General features: G+C 36.8%; 1 protein-coding gene across 3 annotated transcripts in view; it reads left to right on the top strand.

The window, feature by feature from the left end:
• Window positions 1-22684, top strand: part of THSD7A (thrombospondin type 1 domain containing 7A) — a 437500-nt gene that overhangs the window by 334977 nt on the left and 79839 nt on the right. For all 3 annotated transcript variants that reach the window (XM_053897780.1, XM_053897781.1, XM_053897779.1), the window contains 4 exons: window positions 4639-4873; window positions 9551-9666; window positions 18346-18478; window positions 20030-20133. In XM_053897780.1, coding sequence (XP_053753755.1) covers window positions 4639-4873; window positions 9551-9666; window positions 18346-18478; window positions 20030-20133 — 588 coding nt within the window. The remainder of the gene's footprint in view (window positions 1-4638; window positions 4874-9550; window positions 9667-18345; window positions 18479-20029; window positions 20134-22684) is intronic.

Here is a 22684-nt window from a genome sequence, read left to right as displayed (position 1 = left end):
AGCCAAAGTGTACAACCAGGGTTGTTTTGATAGCAGTGACCATTTGATGTGACCTTGACCCTTTTCCCTGGACTTGCACTAGCTCCTGGTTTCCTCTGAGTTTTATAGAGTGATTCGTTGGTGTCTCAGGCCTAGCCACCCAGTGTGGGGATAAAAGTGCTGATGCTCTTAGCCCTGAAAAAAAAATGATGTGGAAAGATCTAAAAGGAAGCAATGTTTTAACACTTCATCCTGGCATATTTTTAATATAACTAATAGTATGTTGAATTGGAATAAAAAATTAAAAATTGATGTTAGATTTGTAGCCTTCCGAATTTTTTGAACCCATGTTGCAGATCTCTTAATAAACTTAGCTTAAAAAGAAAACATGATTTTCAAAATGTTTTCCACTGAGTATAATAACAACTTAAGTCTCATTATATAGTTAATTATCCTTACACAGCAAGAAATGAGCTTTTTTTTTTTTTTTTGCAAAGTTCAAAATGACCTGATATGATAATTTCATCAGCCAAATTTTAGTGTGTGTTTACACCTGCTTTAAACATACGGAGAATAGATGCAAATTAAAATAGAGTTGTGCCAATTTTTTTCACAAATAATTAGCAGTCTTCAAAAATTGTATTTTAAAGTACAAAACATTGGGTAGAAGAATATTTATATTTTTACTTGGGGTTTTCACAGTTAAAAGATTTTAATCCTAAGGGCCAGGGAGCGTTTTTATTCCTGGACAAATCTGAAGAACTCAGGATCCATTATCTAGGTATATCCACACATAATTCTGCCTTCTAAGTAAAAGTGCTGTCGCTTCCTCACCCTCCCATTCTAGACTTTGAAACAGGAGTGCTCTGTCGGTATGTCCCTCCATAACCACCAAACAAGATTTATGCAGACTCCATGGTGGGAAGTCTTCTATCTCTTTCTGCAAGGAAAAACAAAGGGGAAAAGGAGTAGAGATGGTGTGCTACAGCAGAATCTTCTGAGGTTCTTTCTGGCTAACATTCTTCCATTTCAGTTCCCCGAAATCATGCCACTGCCAATGTGCTTTTCACTTAGAGGTGGTCTGCTGTCAAAGGGTTTTGGGATGCAATAAGCAGTAAAAACTACGAGCACTTTAAAGCTATAATTCATAGTACACTAATAGTCACTTAGCAGGAACTCGGTCCACTTCCTTATCCTGACTGCCAGTTCCTTCTCTGTGTGAACTTTGCACCCTAATGGACGGTATCAATATTGCAAATTCCCAAAATCATATGTGTCTGTATTCCTTTTATTTTTTCTTCTGCTTCAATAAAATTTTCCCTTTTTTCTCTCCCTTCCCAGAACTCTGCTTGTCAAAATCCCACTCCTTCAAAACTCATCTCATTGCCTTCTACCCGAGGCATTTTTTAGTCACCCCAAAACTAATGGAATCTGTACTTTTGAATCCCAATTATACTACCTCTTTTAACATTATTACTATATTCTGACTAAAATTATACCCATTTGTATGTTTGCCTATGCCTACTACTTTCCCCCCACTGCATTATAAGATCCTTGAGAGCAGCAAAAACTATTTATAACCCCGCTAGGTATCTCTTGAAGCATTGGATATAAACATTGCCTACTATAACACTCAATACACTTGTATTAATGTTTTGAACAAGGTTCCTTTATCTTTTCAGTCTTTTTAGCCATTTAAATTGTAAGAACTTCAATGTCAGAGCCAGAAACCCAGGAACACCATAGCTCTGTTCAAATGTATGTTAACACAGCTTTTAGGGACTTGATGTGGGGAGGAAAAGTTACTTTTTCATTTCTGTTAGAGACGTTTCGCATATAGTAGTTGGTGTTTTTATATGAGCATGGACATTTCTTTATATAGTAGAATTTCATCAGAGTAATATAAAGTCTGTCCACTTGCCAAAATGATAAAAAGCCTAAATAGTCACATTAGTATGAAGCATATATTTTTATGTATAAGAGGATTTTTTTAAGAATACCATTTATCACTAATTTTGTCATGGGTGACATTTTATAATTTCCCCAGTACTATGGAAATATTCCCACATGTCTGGAATTAGATCTTCCCATAAATAATAAATAAATTCAATATTATATCTATCAATTTTTCTACCGTAAAATTATTCCCAAAACAACAGAACGGATGCCGCAATGACTGATTACCCCAAGCCATGCTTTCAAAATTCCCGTATCGTCATTCTAATTAAGAACACATTGGGGCTTATCTGTGCGAGTATCCTGACACCAGTCCAAAGCTGCTGATGTGGCTTTAATGTGGATTGGGGCAAGAAAATAAATAGCCTTTATGTCTGTAAACTTAACAACCATCTTGCAGTTCCTCAACACGTTACACTGATGTTGTAGAAGTTTTTTTCTTATCATTTGTTCCAAAGCCAACCAGTCAATTCCAATGTCAAAAACAACTGAGGAGTTTTAGAATCACAGTTTAAACAACATACATACACTCACAGTAAAAATGAGGTAAATAAAGAAACACTTTTTTTGTAGATCAATAATTTCACTGTTAAATTTAAGGTATGGTTAAAATGGTTGCCTAAAATGTGAATATGAATGTTTATAATTAGCATGTGTTTGTCTGAGAGAGAAGATTGGATAAATCTAGAGCCTCAGGGAATGGGTAATAAGAGTGCTCATTTACTTCTCCCCGATCCAATTAGTATGTTTTAGAATCCATTCCTATTCAAATCCTAAACTTCTTTTCAGAGGCTGCCAGGGTCACTGAGCTGTGTGATGGAGGATAGGCTATGATCTGTGACAGATGTTTTCACCATCATGAAGCAGGGACATTAACGAAATACTACTTCATTCTGATGTTGATCCCATGTTCACCACTGTATAAATGATTCTGAATTGCAGTTAAATTCTCATATAAACTGCCTACCGATTTATTTCCTGAATTAGAGGGATGCCCTTAGTTATAAGTGAAGTGATAACTGAAGATCATCTCGGAGTGTGGTTTTGTTTATGACTTTTACCCACATCTCAAATTTTGGAGTTGTCTTCCCTGTTAGGATCACTAGCTATTGAATCACCTTTTCTTATTTAACAACCAGGTATTTTCTGCCCCTAAAATAAAATTCAGAGGCTACATAAGTTCAAATTGATTAAATTGTCAATAAAGTAAGCAATAAATTGCTCCCCAACTCTGCTTTTAATGATACAAAGCTTTTTATTTTTATAATTGGCATTATAAATAGCATAGTGGTAAGACACTGAGCTCCATAAATTCTTAACTGTTACTGTTACGTCATTTAAGTTGCCTTAGTTCATTCACCTTATAATTTTTAACTTGTAAGGCAGTTTGGGGTATAAAATAATGTCCCACATACAGAGTACTTATAACAAGGCTAGCACATAAAAAATGGTTCCAAAATGATAACTTCACACCATATTCTGTTGATTAAAAGATGTATCCCTTTTACCTTTTATTATCTCTGTAATTATTACATCTTACAATGGATGCGTTTTAAAACCACTATAGCCAGACAGAAGTTATAACATAGTTGTCATTGCTAGTACATGTGAATTGTGTTGTTATTCCTGGTGACAATAGCAATTCCATGATATATCTGCTAAAAATAAAAACAGCAAAGAACCATTCTTCGTTGCTTGCTTAAATCTTTTGTTGACAACTTCTGGTGCAGTTAAGAATGCAACAGCATCAAAACTTAGAGATGGGAAGAAAGACCTGGAAAGAACAGGGAGTACTCTTTTTAAAGAAATCCTACATCATCAACACTTTTGAAACAGGATGATGGTTCTGTATAGGAGAACAAACTTGGATTCGTGTGAGTTAAAAAGTGACTCAAGAGATTTGGACTCTGAAAATGAGAGTGAGGAATGTCTTCCCTTTTAATGTATGCAATCAAGTGATATATTTTTTTAAATGTAAATAAATCATACAAATGGATTTCAATAAGCATCAGTAAAAAATAGGATTGAAAAGAAAGCAATGTATCATAGTTTAACTTGTAGCCATTGCTCTTTCTTTGAGGAATAAAATGATGGTATATCTCTCAGCCAGTGACATCTTAGATTTGAATAAATATGGTACTATCATTACTACGTGGCTTTCCCAGTAATGCTGTAGAAGATCAGACAGCATCAACTGATAAAAAAAAAAAAAAAAAAAAAGAAACAAAAAAAAAGCAAAAAAAAACCTGTTTCTAATTGCCCAAATGCCTAATGTATTAAAAGAAGCAATACTTCAAAACACGTATTTGATTTTCAATTTGGAAGATAACATTTGAGAACACATTGGGTTTTCACCATGCACAGAGTCTCAGTGCCCACATTTCCCTGGGCCAGCAATCCATAGGGTCCATTTGTACCTCATTTTCAGCTTCTCTGGAGAACAATGGCCTCTCTCTTTAAGGTGCTCCATAGTTCCCCCCCCCACCGCAGGCAAATACCATGTATACTGTATAGCTTAAATTTTAACCTGGAGGATGCCAAATGACGTAAGATTAATATGTAATTTGCCTTCCTAGCAGCATGCTGGTCACATGCTATGTGCTAATAAACGGCGGGTATCATTGTTATCGTTAATTCCAAAAGAGAGAGAACAGTAAGTTTCCTGTTAGCACCATATCTAATCCTCTTTGTTCATTTTTATAGGTGGAGTTCACTGTCCAAATAGCAGTGCTCTGCAAGAGGTACGCAGCTGTAATGAGCATCCCTGTACTGTGTACCACTGGCAGACTGGCCCCTGGGGCCAGTGCATCGAGGACACTTCCGTATCGTCCTTCAACACAACTACAACTTGGAATGGGGAGGCCTCTTGCTCCGTGGGCATGCAGACAAGAAAAGTCATCTGTGTGCGGGTCAATGTGGGCCAAGTGGGACCAAAAAAGTAAGGGCTTCAGAATGACAGCAGTAAATACTGTGGTCAACCATGCAGGGGATTGGCTCAGGCTTCACTTGCTTCATGAAATGGAGCATTTTGATGCTTGTCACACCTGTCCTCAAGAGTAAGATTTGTTTGTTTTGAACGTCAGCCACTAACAAAGTTCTAACGGCTCCGGAATCTTGTGCCTGGGATCTATGAATTCCGTAGAAGTATTTCTCTGTGCTATCTACTTTCATTTTTCTAGTAGCGCTTTCTCCTTTTATGAAGCTAGTGAGGCAGTGAGGGAAGTGCTTGCTCTGGGCCTGGCTGATCGATAATGACCGTATATGAAGTCCTAACAGTGCAGATGGTCCATGACCTCCCATGTACCCGTAGGCTGTGGAGTCTGCCAGTCTAGTTTAATTGGGCTGTAGCATTCTATGATCTGCCTTTCATTTCCCCTGGAAAATACTATATCAAAAATACTGAGGCCAAACTTATTACATCTTTTAATGGTTAAATGAATAAGCCATTTACTTCTAAGAGAGAGCCGTGGGATAGGATGAGTGTTATGATAAGTAGAAAAACCATCCGTTTCTCACTGTGGTTACAAGTAGTATAATAACCAGGCAAGCAATTTGCTAGAGAGAGAGGACAAAGAACTAGAGAGTTGACATAGTATACCTACCTTGTGCAAAATATAAAATGAAGAAACGTGTCATGGCATAACTGAGCTAATCAATTTGGGAAAATTAATAAGTCAGTTCTAAAAACGTATCCCTTTAAGGGGAAAGAAACACTTTTATCTGTTGAGACTTAGCATAAATCTTTTAGAATTCATATCTTCTTAGCCATATGAAACACGCAAAGTAAAACCAGTCAATTTTGCATTGGTATTAAAATGTCCATAATTTCCAAATACTTGTCCAGGTGCATAACTGTGATGTGTCACCTTTAGCATGCTACTTAACTGATTCTGGCCTTAGTTTTCAATGTTTATTGAAAGGATTTAATGCAAAAAATAGTCATGTGAGCACTCAATAAATCTTAGAAAGTATTATTTTCTCTTAAAAATTTGAGATCCTTCCTAGTGTTTTTTAAGGAAGTGATAATAATGTACCTGATGTATGAAAAACTTCAGGGCATAAATAATATTCCTATTAGGAGTTGTTTTTACCTGGCCAGGATTCCAGACATTAAGGATATTTTTGCCCCATACTTTATTTGACTATGTAATTTGGTATTCTGAAATATTAGAAAAGATATGCCAGGAAGACTTGAATAAATTGAGAAACTGTTCCGCATCCTTAATTGGTAGCCCCAAACCAATATTTTAATAGAAATGACGCTAAAGTTGTGATGAATCTAACCCAGGAAGTTAACGTGCAGCATGTTAAAATTATCTGGCAGTAACAGTAGGGGCAGAAGTGCCAAATCCTGAGGATTCTGGGTCTTGCTGGGACAAGTATGGAGGTAGAAATATTCCCTGCCCAGGGTTATAACCTGAGCAACCGGGCACAGGATTGAGGGCTATCATGCCAATCTGCTATGAGTAAGCTCACTCTGTTCCTGTTCTACTGTTAATCACTTTGCAAACATTGCTGTTGATATTTTCCTCGCTTATACAAGTTCCAAACTGTTTTTGCCAAGCACTAATATACATGCATATAAACTTATGTGTGAAAGAGCCTGATGGATTAATGTCATTAAATCATTCAATAGGAAGGGTATCCTGTAGCCCCATGTCAAACCACCACAATAATCCATTAAAAATTTGCTTTGCCCTTGCAGCCTTTATTCAATGACCTGGATACATGTATAGATTTGTTAAATTAAATGCACTTACTTTGCCATTAAAGTTCTGAAAAATTAAGCAAATGCTGTGAATTCGAAAGAAAATGTTACTGCCTTTATCCCTAAAAGCTAGATTAAATTCAATGAATGCTTTTCAGTGCAAGGCATTTGAAACAAAAATGCAAATAAAAACATTGTTTTAAACTCCTCTTAATAAAACAGATTACTCTGCAATGGTAAAATCAATGTTATTGATCTTATCTATCCTCAGAGTAACAAACTTCAACTCCTATCACATCTGTTTAATTTGACCTTGAATAAGATTTGGGGGGAAATCAATTCCTTGATTTAAACCACAAACACTAAATACAAACAGTACAAAGGAGAAAAGAAGCATGTTGACTGAACCAATTGCTTCACCAAAGGAAGTCTGAATTCATTTTATTGGATGTAATCTAGGCTGTATAATTTATCTTTGTGTGTTCATTTAACGGCTTTGTTGTTAGTAATTTTGTTCTCCACAGTTAGCCAAGTATCTTGCTGTGGATATTTCTAAACTAAAACAGAATTTTGGAGGTTGTCAACGATAACACTGTAAATGCCATTGATTTATAAAAGGGCTAAAATTTGAAGAGCTCACAACTGAGTAATGCTCTCCCATTATTTTTTTTAATGTTTATTTTTGAGGAGAGAGAGGGAGAGGGAGAGAGACAGCATGCATGCAAGTGGGGGAGGGGCAGAGAGAGGGAGAGAGAGGATCCAAGAGGGGCTAGAACTCACAAACCACACCACAAGATCATGACCTGAGCTGAAATCAAGAGTCAGAAGCTTAACTGACTGAGCCATCCAGACGCCCCTGTTCTCTTATTATTAGAATTGTAAAATTGCTTCATTGCAAAGGAGTGCTCCCAATAATACTAATCAATAATTGCATAATTTCACAAGAATTAACAGTATCATAGGTGGGGTTTTGCCATATACTGTTTCCTAAGAATGCAGGTTAAATTAAAAGTCTAGTGATTTATAATCTCAATTGTAACAATTCATTAACTTCTATGACTCCCATCTAAACTTCTTTGTTGTCCATGACTTTGAGTAGTCATAGCAATTAGGAAAATCCAAGGTTGGGGCTTCTGGGTGGCTCAGTCAGTTAAGCATCTAACTCTTGATTTTGCTCAGGTCATGATCTCGTGACTCACAAGTTCAAGTCCCACATCAGGCTCTGTACTAGATTCTCTGTCTCCCTCTCTCTCTGCATCTCCTTGCTTATGTTCTCTCTGTCTCTCTGTCTCAAAAATAAATAAATAAATAGACATTTTTTTAAATGAAAATTCAAGGTTATCCTCAACAAGGAGATTATTTTTTTTGAAATGTTGAGTCATATATAATTTTTAAATCCACTTCCAAATAAACCCTAGTGTTACAGAGTGAAAGGGGAAAGCATATATCTGTATAATTGAATAGAACATAATATTTATGTATGAGATGGGATATGTAGATAAATTATTATAATACAGTGATATACATAGTGAACTGTCAGCAAAGTGCAATAAAGAAATTATGGGAAGGAGATTAATGATGTTGATATTTTTTCACTCATACTTCAGTTCTGAAATCCTGATTAACTTACTTGTTAAAAGATAATTTATCCTGACCTACAGAAAATTTGGCTTCTCCCATAGGGAGTATTTTTAAATCCCATTTTTCACTAAATTGCCAAGTTATTCCAGCAACAGTAATACTAGTTGTTCAGTTTATTTCTTCTCTGCCTCTTAGCTTCTTTGTCAAAGATTTATATGACATCAAAAGATAACTTCTTAGGAATCAGAACAGGAAGTTACTTTTAGTCATATGATTTATGCTATTATGTTGTGTTGTCCTTAATATACCTCTTCTTCTAGTGTTAATGCTAGTGATCAACATTTGACCGCCAATAGTAGAATCAGATCTTGAAGATACAGAGAAGAATTGGGAAATTGAAAAATCATTTAAGTATATAAAAGTATACTTAAAACTCTTACATCACCTTCCTAAAGTTATCTTATGAAAAGTGCAAAAGCTTATATAAAGTAAGACATTTCAAAAAAAAAAGACATTTTAGTATATTGGATCATCATCTTTCTCATGTCCCTAATAAATATTTTTACTGTATTTTTTAAGATGATTAATTTTACTATAATTTGTCAAGAATGGTGTTTTATTTTTCTTTAAATTGATCGGCTATCTTTGATTTATTTATATTTACTCTTTTGGTCCAAAACATATTGTAACTTATAAAAATATTTAAAATTCCATAATTCTTTAGAATAGAGATACTAAATGAAACCAAGACTAAAGGAAAAAACTGCCTATCCTAATGATCTGTACACTTTTATTATTTTGTTATTATTATGAAATATATAGCTGTAAATATAGTATCATTTTTGAGCATGCACTATGTATTGAATATACTCCATTATAAATTTATGCTACACATATTTTGTGAAAATAAAGCATAGAATGACCTGGAAACATAATCAGCAATAAGCTTATTTACCTATACGAAGATGTAGAATTAGTTCTTAAATTGGTAATTTGAATTCCCATAAATTTCTTATAGAGCACGTTAGAAAATATTTTTTAATAGAAAGATTATTATAAGGGGATAAGGTAAATTATATTTTGTTCTAATAGCACGATTACTATTATTAAATTTATATATCCTGCCTTGAGAACTTTTTGAGGTCTAATTTGGAAGAAATAATCTAGTTATATAGTTCTTATCAAAAGCAGACAGGCTCCTGGAATTTAAATAATAGAGATTAGTGACTCTTTAGCAATTTTAGCAATGAAAGACTTAAAGACATCAAATTACGTAGTTTTCTGGGTTACTAAAGAGGCCTAGTAATTTCCCTCTGCATTTTCTAGGTGTCCTGAAAGCCTTCGACCTGAAACGGTGAGACCCTGTCTGCTTCCTTGTAGGAAGGACTGTATTGTGACACCATATAGTGACTGGACATCGTGCCCCTCCTCATGTAAAGAAGGTATGATGAGCTAGAGTTGTGAAGTCTACCTACCTAGAAAACCCACTCACTAGGCAGGACCTCCAAGTTCTTCTAGATGAGCAATATTTATAATTCTTATATGAGGCCGTGTAATCCTGGTTTGTCATGAATGTCGTAAAATTCTAGTTTCCTTCTAGAAGATAATACAACTTTAAAGAATCAAACAAATGAATTTTATAACAAAAACCGATTTAAGACTCTTCGATGTAAGTCACAATAAGAGATGCTTTTGAGAGGAGGGTTAAGATGGCAGCGGAGTAGGGAGACCCTAACCTTGACTCCTCCCTCAAGCACAGCTAGATAAATATCAAATTTTTCTGAACGCCCAAGAAATCGATCAGAAGTCTTAGAGAACAAAACTGCACATCTATGATCTGCATCAAAATGAAAGAATTATAGGCTTTATCATATTAATAAGATTTCCTTTAACATTAATTCCAAAAGAATGTGTAGTGTCCCTCCATATTTCTTTCTTTCTTTCTTTCTTTTAACATCCAAGTTACTTAGCATATAGTGCAATAATGATTTCAGGACTAGAATCCGGTGATTCATCTCCTATGTATCACACCCACTGCTCCTCCCAACCAATGTCTTCCTCAATGTCCCTTGCCCATTTGGCCATCCATCCCCACCCAAAACTCTCCAGCAACCTTTAGTTTGTTCTCTGTGTTTAAGAGTCTCTTATTTTTTGTTCCTCTCCCTTATTTTTATATTATTTCTGCTTCCCTTCCCCTATGTTCATCTGTTTTGTATCGTGGGTCTGGGCCCCTGGCTACCTATTTCTTGTCAGTAAGAGGGTTGGAAATCTTATCAGTACTGATACAGATTCAATAATGTGACACCCTCCCCCCCTTCCAGGATGGGAATAAAGGAAAGAGAAAAAGGGCCAGATTGTACCTCTTCCAATACTTACCATACTACGAGGCATTTTTACAAGATGAGGATTTGTTCCCAGTTCAGTTTGGTTTTGCTTTTATTACTTACAGAGACTCTTTCAGTATCATGGCAGACACTTTGATCATTCTTTACTCTCCAGGATGGGGTCCTTTCTTGTTGCTGCTGAGAAAGATTTCATTATCCTCCAGTTGAATTATGCAATACTTGAGCAAATTTTCTCTCAGTGTCACAAGTGACACTGTCTCCTATTTAAAAAAAACTTTTTTTCAAATGTTTATTTTTGAGAGAGGGAGAGACAGAACATGAGCAGGGAAGGGGCAAAGAGAGAGAGAGAGAGAAAGGCACTGAATTCGGAGCAGTCTCCAGGCTCTGAGCTGTCAGCATAGAACCCGACACAGGGCTCAAACTCATATGAGATCATGACTTCAGTTGAAGTCAGATGCTCAACCATCTGAGCCACCCAGGCACTGAAACGGTCTCCTATTGTTTTATTTTACTCTCCCAACAAATAGATAGATTTTCTTAAGTTTCTTTCATGCTTTTATTTATTTATGCTTCTTGACTCTTACTAAAGAGATTGAGTCAACTTCTAGATTAACAACTACTGTAAATTGTTGAAAATTATTTAAATTGTAAGAAATTATATGAGATTATAAATTTAATAATGGATTATTTTTACAGTGTGATTGTCATTTTATACAGTTAAAACATAAGTTCCATTTTATGCTTTTAAAAAAATTTTTGGTACCCTTGAAAATATCAAATAAAATTAAACCATAAAGTAAGAAAGAAAACAAAATTTTTATTTTAAGTCTTTTAAGACATCTAAACAGTTTTTGATGCAAAAAGTTATAAGCATTAATGTTTTTAAAAAAATTTTTAATGTTTGTTTATTTTTGAGAGACAGAGTGTGAGCGGTGGAGGGGCAGAGAAAGTGAGACACAGAATGTGAAGCGGGCTCCAGGCTCTGAGTTGTCACCACAGAGCCTGATGGGGGACCCGACATGGGGTTCGAACTCACAAAACTGAGATCATGACCTGAGCTGAAGTCAGACGCTTAACTGACTGAGCCACCTAGGCACCCTCAAGCATTAATGTTTTTAAAATAATGTTAATGGTATTCAACTTAGTAATAAACCAGTGTCACTGACAGTTTTTCCAGATTTTCTTCTCTTATTTTCTTAAACTCTAAATAAGATGAAATCATTTGGTTTGGTCATAAGCAACAACAGAATTGTGCTTTCTTATCAGTCAGTATTTCTTTGGTAATTATTTGTTTACCATTAAATAATTTATTACTTGCTATTCATCCCTACAATAAAAAAGGTTATTTATTACATGAAATTCATGTACTTTCAAATTCTTTGCTTAATGTTGTTATACTTAAAGTTCATGTTAGTATGAAATAAAGCCATTTAATAATAATCCCACAATATTTTTGTTTACATTTATAATCATATAATTAATAACCTAACACAAATCTCACATTTTTAAGTGAAATATCTGAAGATGGAAAAACCTTTGCCTTTTGCATATATGAAATATTTCCTTATATTAAGTACTTTAAAAAAAAGTTGAAATCCTCTAAAGTATTTCAAGAAAATAAAGTTGAAAAAAATGAAATATTCCATTAAATTGATTCTAGGTAACATGTAACACCCATTTAGTTATGTCTTTAAAAGGGGATTGCTCAACACAGTTGGCATTGTTTCTCTAGCCATGTTAGTGCAGAAAAAGTGTGACAAAATATTTGCTTTTGATTAGAGTTGGGACTTTCCCAGGAGAGAACAAGAAAAAAAGAGAGAAACAGGGAGTCAAGGATGTTTTCAAGGGAGGATTTCTTGTAATAGTGGAGTATAGAATCTAAGTTGGTTTGGAATGGAAGTGAGGTCATGAAGGGAATGGTAGATAATGAAAGAGTGAGAAGGAAAGTGGACTGGCAGTCTCAATTGTGTTTGAGGAATTTGAGTAAGATGAGACCTGAAGCCATTTAACTGGAAGATTAGGAGTGTCCAGAAAGTAAGACGTTTAATGATGAGAGTGCGTAAGTACTAATAATAATAGCATCAAGGGATGAGCAGAAAGAGCTAGTGTTTGATTTGAAATGGAGGAAAAGGCCACTGCAGGTGAGGAGGTACAGTGATTCAGAGCGCAGTGCCTTGCATGGAGTAACCATGTGAATACCAAAGCCACCCAAGTGGTGCCAGGAGTAGGAAGAGAAAATATTACAAGGAGGGACATTCTAAAGTTGTTAACTAGTGAGATGTTGGTAGCTGGCTGCTACCAGGTGGATAGCTGATGGTCAGGTTGATGACAGAAGAGTTGGAGATTTTTAAAGATCAACGGAGAAGGAAAGATGGAAGTGACTAGAATCAGCTTCCAGTGGCAAAAAATATGAAGGAAAATTTCCGAGAGATAGAAGATGAAAGACCGTGTATTCTATGGGTGTCAAGGTGGAAGGATTAGAGAGAGGATGGAACAAAATGAGAAACTGAAAATCGGGTTATAGGGAGTGCTGTGGGTTCAGCTGATGATGGAAGGCATACAGGGGTGGCAGGAGCAGGTGCTGGCAGGGATGCTAGTTTCTGTGGTGAGTGACAGGTGACATATAATGAGTTTAGTTGGGCTGGTCTCTTGAAGGGTTTAGTAGCTGCTGTAAATAAAATGCACGGTGCCACTGGGATGCTCTTCTCCCCTGGAGCTCCTGGGTAGTGATTGCCAAGGAGTACACGAATGCCAGCTCAGAAATCTACTGTCCTGTGAGGAGCAAGAGGCTCTCTGAGAGGCAGGGCTGTGTTTGGTTGAGCATAGGTCATCTCAGCAGGAGCAGGAGATCAGCCCTGTTTGTTCTCTTTGGAAGCTCTGTATTGAATCTCCTCTAACAAAAGACTTTCAGAAACCCTGAACTTAGGCACTCAGACTTAAAAAGAATAGCTCTAATTGTGTAATGAGGAAATAAAGGCTAGGGTGTGGGAGAGGGGGTTGCTGTTGGACAACACTACCAAGATGCTTTGTGCTCCTGGAGAAGCCTTTTCTTTTCTTTTTCTTTTTTTTTTTTTTTGCCTGTGGACTGCTGTAACAACTGATAATAATGATACAATGGTGTTATAGAAAAGTAGCCTTTTGTTCTAAGGACAATAAAAAAAAGCAATGACATGTGGTTAGTTTATTTTTTCATTATTTGGTATGAAATGGGAACAATCTCAGCTTCATTGAAATAACACTGACTTCTGCACACAATTAAAACTGGTAAACAGAGTTGGGGTGCCTGGGTGGCTCAGTTGGTTAAGTGTCTGATTTCAGCTCAGGTCCTGATCTCACGGCTGGTGAGTTCAAGCCCAGCCGTGACAGCTCAGAGCCTGGATCCTGCTTTGTTTGGATTCTGTGTCTCCTTCCCTCTCTCTCCACCCCTCCCTCTCCCCCAAAATGAATAAACATTATTTTTTTTTAATAAATAAATAATGGTAAACAAAGTTCAGTGTCCAAGGATACATCATAGCAATAGAAAACTAATTCAAGATAGAGTGGTTCTTTTAAATTTAATTCTTCAGGTAAAGTCTAAATCTTATTAGAGTTTTGAACTTATGAAAATGGAGAGCTCCTCCTTTAAAAAATCACTGTAAAGAGGTAAAATTACACTATATCTTGCAAAAGACAGAATAGAAAAGCCTAGTATTACAGGAAGAACAAGAAGAATTATTTCAAATGTTATTCAGCCCTCTCTCAAGATATGTGTTGAAAAATCAATGCTGATAAAGATCAGTATTGAGTAGAGAGTAATTTTAATCCTCAAATCCATGCCCTTGTTAACTTGTCCCAGATTTTTACAAATTTTTACAAAGGACTTTCCTAAAAAAATAGGAAACATTTATGCATATAAATTGTTGACAACTATAATCTTAAAAGTATCATTACTTTTGATGAAATAATACATTTCACTGTTCAAATCCTTGGTTTCTAACTGCATTTATTGACTTGAGAGCGAGAAGGGATATTGCAGAAGTATCTATCCCATCTTGATGCCCTTAAGCAGTACAGCACTAGAATTACCCCAAAGATGTGAAAACTACTGTTATATTTTGCTTCTTGCATGAAACCTTTCCCTTTCAATTTCCTAGCACTGTGCTGCTCAGCCTGCCATCCATCTCACTTCCAGTTTAAATCTTAGTTTTACCTGCCCTTTAAGTCCTCCCATCAAGTAATTTCTCTGGTGAAATGTATCTTGACTCTTAAAATCTGTAAAATGACGTAACTACATGAGAGATTGCATGCGCTTTGAGTCTATGTCCCTCATTACCATCATTATCACATAATTGTTTTCTGAAGGTATAATCTTTTTTTCCTATTCCTATCCTAGATATATATTTTCAAGTATAAACACTCCAGGAATATTTCTTTGTTTTCCCCATGTTTATCATTTACAGTAAACAAAACGATCCCTTATATTTTATTAATCCTCAATGCACAGACTTCATACCCATGTGCGTCCTACTATGAGGAAGTGGGTGAAAAGAAATAGAGGACACTAACTTATACTCCAGTCGAGAAGTGAAATAAATTTGTTTGCTCATTCAGCAAATATTTATTAAAATATAAATGGAAACAATACATGTCTGTCAACCACATATAATAAATTGGGTGTAAAGATGTGCAGGGAACTATGAAGGTTGTAAAATTCCGAGTTTGTCGGTTCAAGTTATCAGTGAGAAACCTTCCACTTTTCTTTTAAACATGTGCTGTAGCTCTTCTTTTGTCTGCATTCTGATCTGAGGACTCTGTAACCTGGCTGAGTTCCACAGTGCTGTTTCTTTGAGTATACAAGTAATTTCCTAACTGACATCTAAGAAGAAGTGAACCTCCCAGTGGATAGAAACATGGATGTCATGACACTTCCTGTGTAAACCCATTAAACTTCCTCCGCAGGTGTTACAGCTTTGGAATGTTCTGCTTTCATCAGCTCACAGTCTCTGTTCTGTGGGTTGCACAGGGTTAAGGTACTTGAACTTTAAAGAATAAACGGATTGCCATTGTGGAATCAATTGTGGAAGTGGAAAGAGTTACCGTGATCTTATATATCAAATACAAGCCCGTGGATGTTGTGATGAAAAGGCAGTAGAATGTTTCAGAGTTGTACCTGGAGTGAAAAATTTCCTTTCAAGTCAAAAAATGAAGTAGGATTGAAACAGTAACTGCTGCTTCTCAAATCTGAACAGCCCTGCCTATGTCCCCTGTGATATCTAGACAGATAGTGACCAGGAGCTTTACTGTATAAAGTGCCAGTGATGCTGAACTCGTCATCTCCTCCAGGCTCCAGATCCCTGGGTCTCAATTCCATGTCTGTTGTCTACCTGCAGGCAGGGAAGGGCTGGTGAGTTACTGACTCTAAGAATCCTGACCACCTGGGAAACGAAGACCTGCTCCTCTGTGTTCTCTCCCTTTTTTCCTTGTTCAACAAACACCTCCCTTCTTCCCCCAATGCTAAGCAAATGATAAGAATGGTTATTTAGTTTATATAAGACAGATCATAACACTAAAAAAAAAGAAAAATAATAGAAAGTGTAAAAGAAGGTAGTAAATGGAGTTGGAGAGAGGGGAGAGGAAGAGAAAAATTGTACTATAAAGTCAAAGTTAAGGTGAGCTCCTGCAATTGAGAAGAAAAGTAGCCCTGAGATTCTGGTGAACAAAGCAAAAAGTTGAAGCATGTAAGAGTCTTAATAGATTGTCAAAGGAAACAAAATTTTTCCTAGCTCTGTATTATTAGAAGAATTTATCACCTGGACCTTAAAATAGGGACCACTGGACAACATAATGGATGGAGGCAGCATTAGCAATTTTATTAAAACTCTGTCCCATTGGCATTTCTTAGATCTTTCCTAGATAAATTATATTTAATATGTAAAAGTTGCAACTGACACTCAAACTGCTATTATTATGTTAAAAAGTCTATGACAATTTTTTCAAATACTTCAGTTCTCTACTACCCACTACCCCCAGCCCCTAATTCCCTGCTTTATTACCTGTAGTATTCTGATTATTCATAGTACAGGTTTCCCCCCACAATGGGAATAATCCTAAAAAGGCACATGTGAACCCTAGAATCTTAAATTGGTATGTGACATACAGGGTCATCTATTCTAGTAGATCTCAAACCTGGCTCTTCATCATAATTCCCTGAAAGCTTTGTAAAAATCAGATCCCCAAACCCAGCTCACAAAGATTCTGGTTTAGTAGTTCTGGGTTTTGGCTGAGAAATCTGTTTTGGTTTTCCTTTTTAATGTTTTGAAAGAAACTATTCTACATAGACATTTAGGAATCATTAATCTGATTCATTCTCCCATCTAATATGGAAATTTTCAGTCCACACTGCTGAGAGTCCCATGTTCAGGGATACCCCAGCTTCATGAGAAAAGATGTCCCTTATAGGAAAGTTCTGATTGTCACATCATATTTTTCTACTGACTCAGTTACTTTAAGAATGTTTCATTTAACGTCTTGAAAGATTTTTTAAAGTTTGTCTTTGAGAGAGAGAGAGAAAGAGAGAGAGAGAGACTGAGAGAGCCAGGTAGGGGCAGTGAGAGGAGAGAGAGAATCCCAAGCAGGCTCCATACTGTCAGCCCATCGTGGGGTTCAGTCTCATGAAACATGAGATCATGACCTCAGCCAAAATCAAGAGTCTGACACTTAACCAACTGAGCCACCCAGGTGCCCCTCATTTAATTTTTTTACTAACCATCCTTTGTTAGGGACTGCTAAACTTTCTAAATTTTTCTGTTCCTATAACTGCATATGAAATATTTAATGATCTTGCAAAAAATGTAAATGCATCAGGGGAACTCTATTAACATAATTCTTTAGGGAATTCTTTTAAGTAATTTACAATTTACACTTTACTTAAGAATTTACAATTCTAAGTAAAATTGTGCCATGTGGCCATCCATCCTTAAAGGGTATATATTGTAAATTGGAATATCTTTTATTAAAGTTGACAAGTCTTATACCTTATCTGTTTCAACTACAAAAATATTTGGACATCTTTATATCAGTAATACTGTCAAGCTGATATCTTCATTGAAGGTAAATCTTAATTATTTCCATTGGTTTTTTAAAATGTAATTTGGATTTATTTACTTACAGTAATTACTATTTTGAATGCTTCTGTAAAAATTCTGCTTCTAAGAAACCACTTTCATTTCACTACTTACAGTCCTGATGTTTAGAATGTGACCTGAATTGAAGATCTTAGACTGTTTAACATGAATAATAAATGACTAGAATAATTTATGAGGGATGCATTTCAAATTAAGTGAATAACAAAGAAATAAAATTTCACATTAAAACATTGAATATAGTCTCCTAAGAAAGATTCATCAGGACTGTATGAGTCCCATGTGGTAATCAGGACTATGTGAAATGGCATAAAAATAAACTTAAGGTAGAGGAAAATAAATTAATTAGATCTGTCATATTTCTCAAGGGGAAGGAAATATATAAAAGAGCATTTACTTTGTGTCTGCACATTAGGAAGGCTAGTTGACTATGCAACTGTTTTCTCTCTTCTTCACATATTGGGGATATAAATTGATCAGGTGTTCAGCATAAGAGTCTGGAGAAGTTAGGAAATAATTAGACCGGATGAGGCCGCTCATTCACAGATGTCAAAGCATATATAGCTGGAATCCATGTAATGTCTTCACACAGGCTGCTATTTGGATATTGTTTGTCAGTGCAGAGTACAGCAGTTAAAAAGCTGCTTCCTTCCAGGGGACTCCGGAGTCAAGAAGCAGGCTAGGCACCGGGTCATCATTCAGCTGCCAGCCAATGGAGGCAGGGACTGCACGGACCCGCTCTACGAAGAGAGAGCCTGTGAGGCCCCTCAAGTGTGCCAGAGCTACAGGTAATAGAGTTCTAAACAAAACCGTTATAAGCTGTGCACTGAGCACACACTACAAGACCGTTTTCTGTTCGACGATGAGAGAAGGAAGCCAGCGCTGTCCCCCAGGCTCAGTGGAGTCTGTAGGATGTATGGCTGTGCGTGTCATCTCTTGCCTCTTTAAAGTTGCTGCTCCACCACTGGAATTATCTCCAGGGAGACAAACACTTGTGTACATTTCCAAACTGTATCACTAGCTCTGGGGAATTGGGGAAGTTCCTTATGTTGATAGAAACTATAAGAAATTCAGAAAAGTGGGGGCACCTGGGTGGCTCAGTCTGTTGAGCGTCCGACTTTGGCTCAGCTCATGATCTCATAGCATGTGAGTTCAAGCCCCGCGTGGGGCTCTGTGCTGACAGCTCAGAGCCGGGAGCCTGCTTCAGATTCTGTGTCTCCCTTTCTCTCTGCCCTTCCCCTACTTGTGCTCTGTCTCTCTCTCCCTTTCTCACATATAAATAATAAACATTTTTAAAAATTTAAAAAAAAAGAAATTCAGAAAATGGTTAATAATTATGAAACACAAAAGCAGTTCCATTCCAGATAGAGGAATAGTCTAAGCATGCTTCCCCTGGCTCAAAAGAGCACCTGTTCCTCATATATGCTGGCATTCTGGCTCACAAAATGACATCTTTATTTCAGTGATGCTAACAAGATGTCTGTTCTGTTCATTTGTGGCCACCTCAAGGGAAACTAAGGTGATTCAAGCAGTTTATCATCATGTGGATAATTATTAGGGAAAATTTTCCCCATAACTATGAAAAGAAGGCACCTAACTGAAACTTTAAGCGGTATATCGTTGCAATCTGATGACAAATGAAGCATTAGGACATTAATTGATAGAAGGTGTGATCAAAAATAACTTAAGGTGTATCTGATGGCAAGTCTGCCGTCTTGATTTACCTGTATTTAATGCTGATACGAAAGACGGTTTAATCACATGTTTACTATGAGCACTGCCTGACAACTCTCAGCCCAAACTTATTTCTTTGGGGGATTTGTTTTTGTAAAATGTATTGTAATCGCAGTTTCTGATTTACACCTACATTGTTAACCAAATGATAAAAGGCTCCTGACCTGAATACAGTTTCATAACTTGAATATAAAATAAACATAACTTATTTAAATGGGATGCATCACTTCTAGTACTATAGCTTACACTGATGCCAGTCCTAATCAATAAAAAGGCTAAATGCGGTTGTACTTGAAACTAATGTGAGAAGTATTAACTGTACTTCGCTTTTTTAACACAAGGCTAAGTGCATGGATAGAGTTCATTTCTGTAGAAAGCGACCATGACGGACTCTTGTCTCAACTGCCATAGAAAGTACTTTTATAGTTAATGCTCCTTTTTTCTGTGTCTTGATAGAGATCTAAACTACACTTAGATAGGACTGAACATTTTCAAATAAATTCCCCTTTGCGGCGCTCGGAGTCATGTTTCCGTGCCACCATAGGTCTCTGGTTCGCCTTGTGTGTTTGCTTCCTCTGTGTGAGGCTTCTGTTCTCCTCTTGTAGGTGGAAGACTCACAAATGGCGCAGGTGCCAGTTAGTCCCTTGGAGTGTGCAACAGGACAGCCCTGGAGCCCAGGAGGGCTGTGGGCCCGGACGACAGGCAAGAGGTGAGAGGCCCCATCCCACAGCCGATCGATTTGCTTTTCAGTTCTTCAACGTCGCTAACTTAACCACTAGCTTAATGAGTTTGCCACTTTGATGCTATGCTTAGCAAACAGAGCAGATGTCAGTCTCTTACCACCCATTCTACCTAACACAGGAACATGGAAAATCATCGTTTTAAATTGTGTCCCTTGTTGTTTGACATTAGACTATAACTCCTCTGGTTGAATTTTTCTTTCATTCCTATTTAAGATAAAACGAGCTCTTGAGAAGCTCATGACTATTGTACCCTGCACCTTGTTTGGGGTTTTTTGGTTAGTTTTTGGATCTTGGTGTTCCATAACAGTTTGTTTGTCACCTTAAGCGTCAATACGATCCTTGGAGTGCCTGGGTGGCTCAGTCGGTTAAGTGTCCACCTTCAGCTCAGGTCATGATCTCACAGTTTGTGAGTTCAAGGCCCGCGCCGGGCTTATACTGACAGCTCGCTACCTGGAGTCTGCTTTGGATTCTGTGTCTCCCATTCTCTCTGCCCCTCCCCTGCTCACATTCTGTGTGTGTGTCTCTCTCTCAAAAATAAATAAAAAACATTAAAAAAAAGAGTCAATATGATCCTTATATCCTTGCCTTTATGTACTATATGGGTGCGTGCATGTAATATAATTGGTTAACTTACCAGAAATTTTCAGCAATGACATCCCTAATGTTGTCATGGCTATGCCCAATTCTATTCATATCCAGTACTGATTTTTAAATGGCAGATTTATTTACTCAAAATCTGCCATATGTGGACTGCAATCTGTCTGCACTACTAGATAATACCGAATCTTGCAGAAATGAGAGATGGAATCATTTCCAACATTTACTGGATAGTATGATTATTTACTAGATACTGTGGGTAATACATTTCAAGCTCTGGAACATGTTGTTTATACTTGTAGCAAGTTCAGTCTTTAGATATTATGATTGTTTTTACTCATATTGACTTATAGCATGTAGTTCCTGATACATATTTAAAATGTAGCTGAATACATAATTGAATACCCAGCCACCTTTTTTTTTAATTCATACAAATATGTTTTGCCCCTCATTTGTAGTTACGTATGTGATAGTGATCCAAAAGTCTGGGCACACAGAATTCCAGTTTTTGTTGATAGTGATCCTTTACAGTGAAAGGACTGCTTCTTTTTAAGTTTGTTTTTGTTTTTGTTTTTGTTTTTTTTTACTTAGAAGGAAGGGCAGAGAAAAAGGGACAGAGAGAGAATCCCAAGAAGACTCCACACTGTTACTGCAGAGCCAGACACAGGGCTTAAACTCATGAACCTTGAGATCATGAGCTGAGCTGAAATCAAGAGTCAGGTGCTTGGCTGATTGAGCCACCCAGGCGCCCTGGATTGCTTTTTAAATTTGAGATATAAAGCTCCTTTTTGATAAAATCTTCTACTTTTATCATCATCCTTTTAGAAATCTTTATTTGAAACATAAAATTTAGCTTATAAATAATACTAACTACCTAGTGATTTTTAGAACTTTATTTCATATGCTTAATTTTCCTTATTTATCCTCCACCATCAGCAGTGGCTCAAGCATAACTGTCTCTGTTACAGTTATAGAGCCTTAGGTATTTAGAATTGAAAGTCATTTTCCCCATTTCAAACCATTCATCGAGAAATTGAGTGATACAAGGCCTTCTTGTTCTACCTTGCTCATTAGTTCTGAGTCAAGCAAAAACAACTGCATGCAACTCAGGCCCCACATAGAGTTTATAATATAACAGACTTGAGTAGGGAAATCAGGAAACACGAGTTTTAGTCTCATTCTTTCACGAACACAGGATAAGGCTTGCTCATCCCTTCACCTTCCTGGGTCTCAGTTAATTTAAATGAGGAAAAGAAAAAGAAAAGAGGGTTGGACCAAATGATCTTTCAGGGTTTTTCCACTTTTGATATTCTACAATCTATGCACACGTAATTCACAAGGATCGAAGTGTGAAATTACGTTAGGCAAAACAGATGAATTTCTATAGAACACCACTGGAGGAAATCTGAGATAGGGTAAAAGCAGCACAAGTGTGAAAACAGCTCCAGTTCCAAACTCTTCCTTAACCACTACACAACTGTGGTTCATTCATTTCCTCCCCCAGAGGCTGAGAGCATAACGATCCCCACAGCACTTTGTACATAGTAAGTCTTCCTTCAGTGTTAACTCTTCACCCTTCCTGCTAGGTCATGGCCCCAGGGAATGTGCACAGAGGTCACTGTTGGCATAAATGCAACCATTTTAACATGGGCCTTTTGGTTTTTGACACACAATCTGCATAAAGACTGTTCTTTCTGTGATTACTGGCAATCATCTCATATCCATATCTGAAAACCTCTGTTCATTCTTCCTCCTGGGTAATGGGGCCTTCAGCTTCCTCAGTGCTAATGTCTCCTGCCTTTCTGGTCGTTCCATTCTTGCTTTCCTGTTACTGGTGCCTCTTCGTCTGCCTATACTTATATAAAGTTTTCTAATCTCGGTATACTCGTCAGACCTCTTACTCTACCTTGACAATCTTTT

Source organism: Panthera pardus, unplaced genomic scaffold (assembly GCF_024362965.1).
Source record: "Panthera pardus isolate Hobbes unplaced genomic scaffold, ASM2436296v1 HiC_scaffold_8, whole genome shotgun sequence".
In the NCBI taxonomy this organism is placed as follows: domain Eukaryota; kingdom Metazoa; phylum Chordata; class Mammalia; order Carnivora; family Felidae; genus Panthera; species Panthera pardus.
This window is presented reverse-complemented; position numbering and strand designations above follow the sequence as displayed.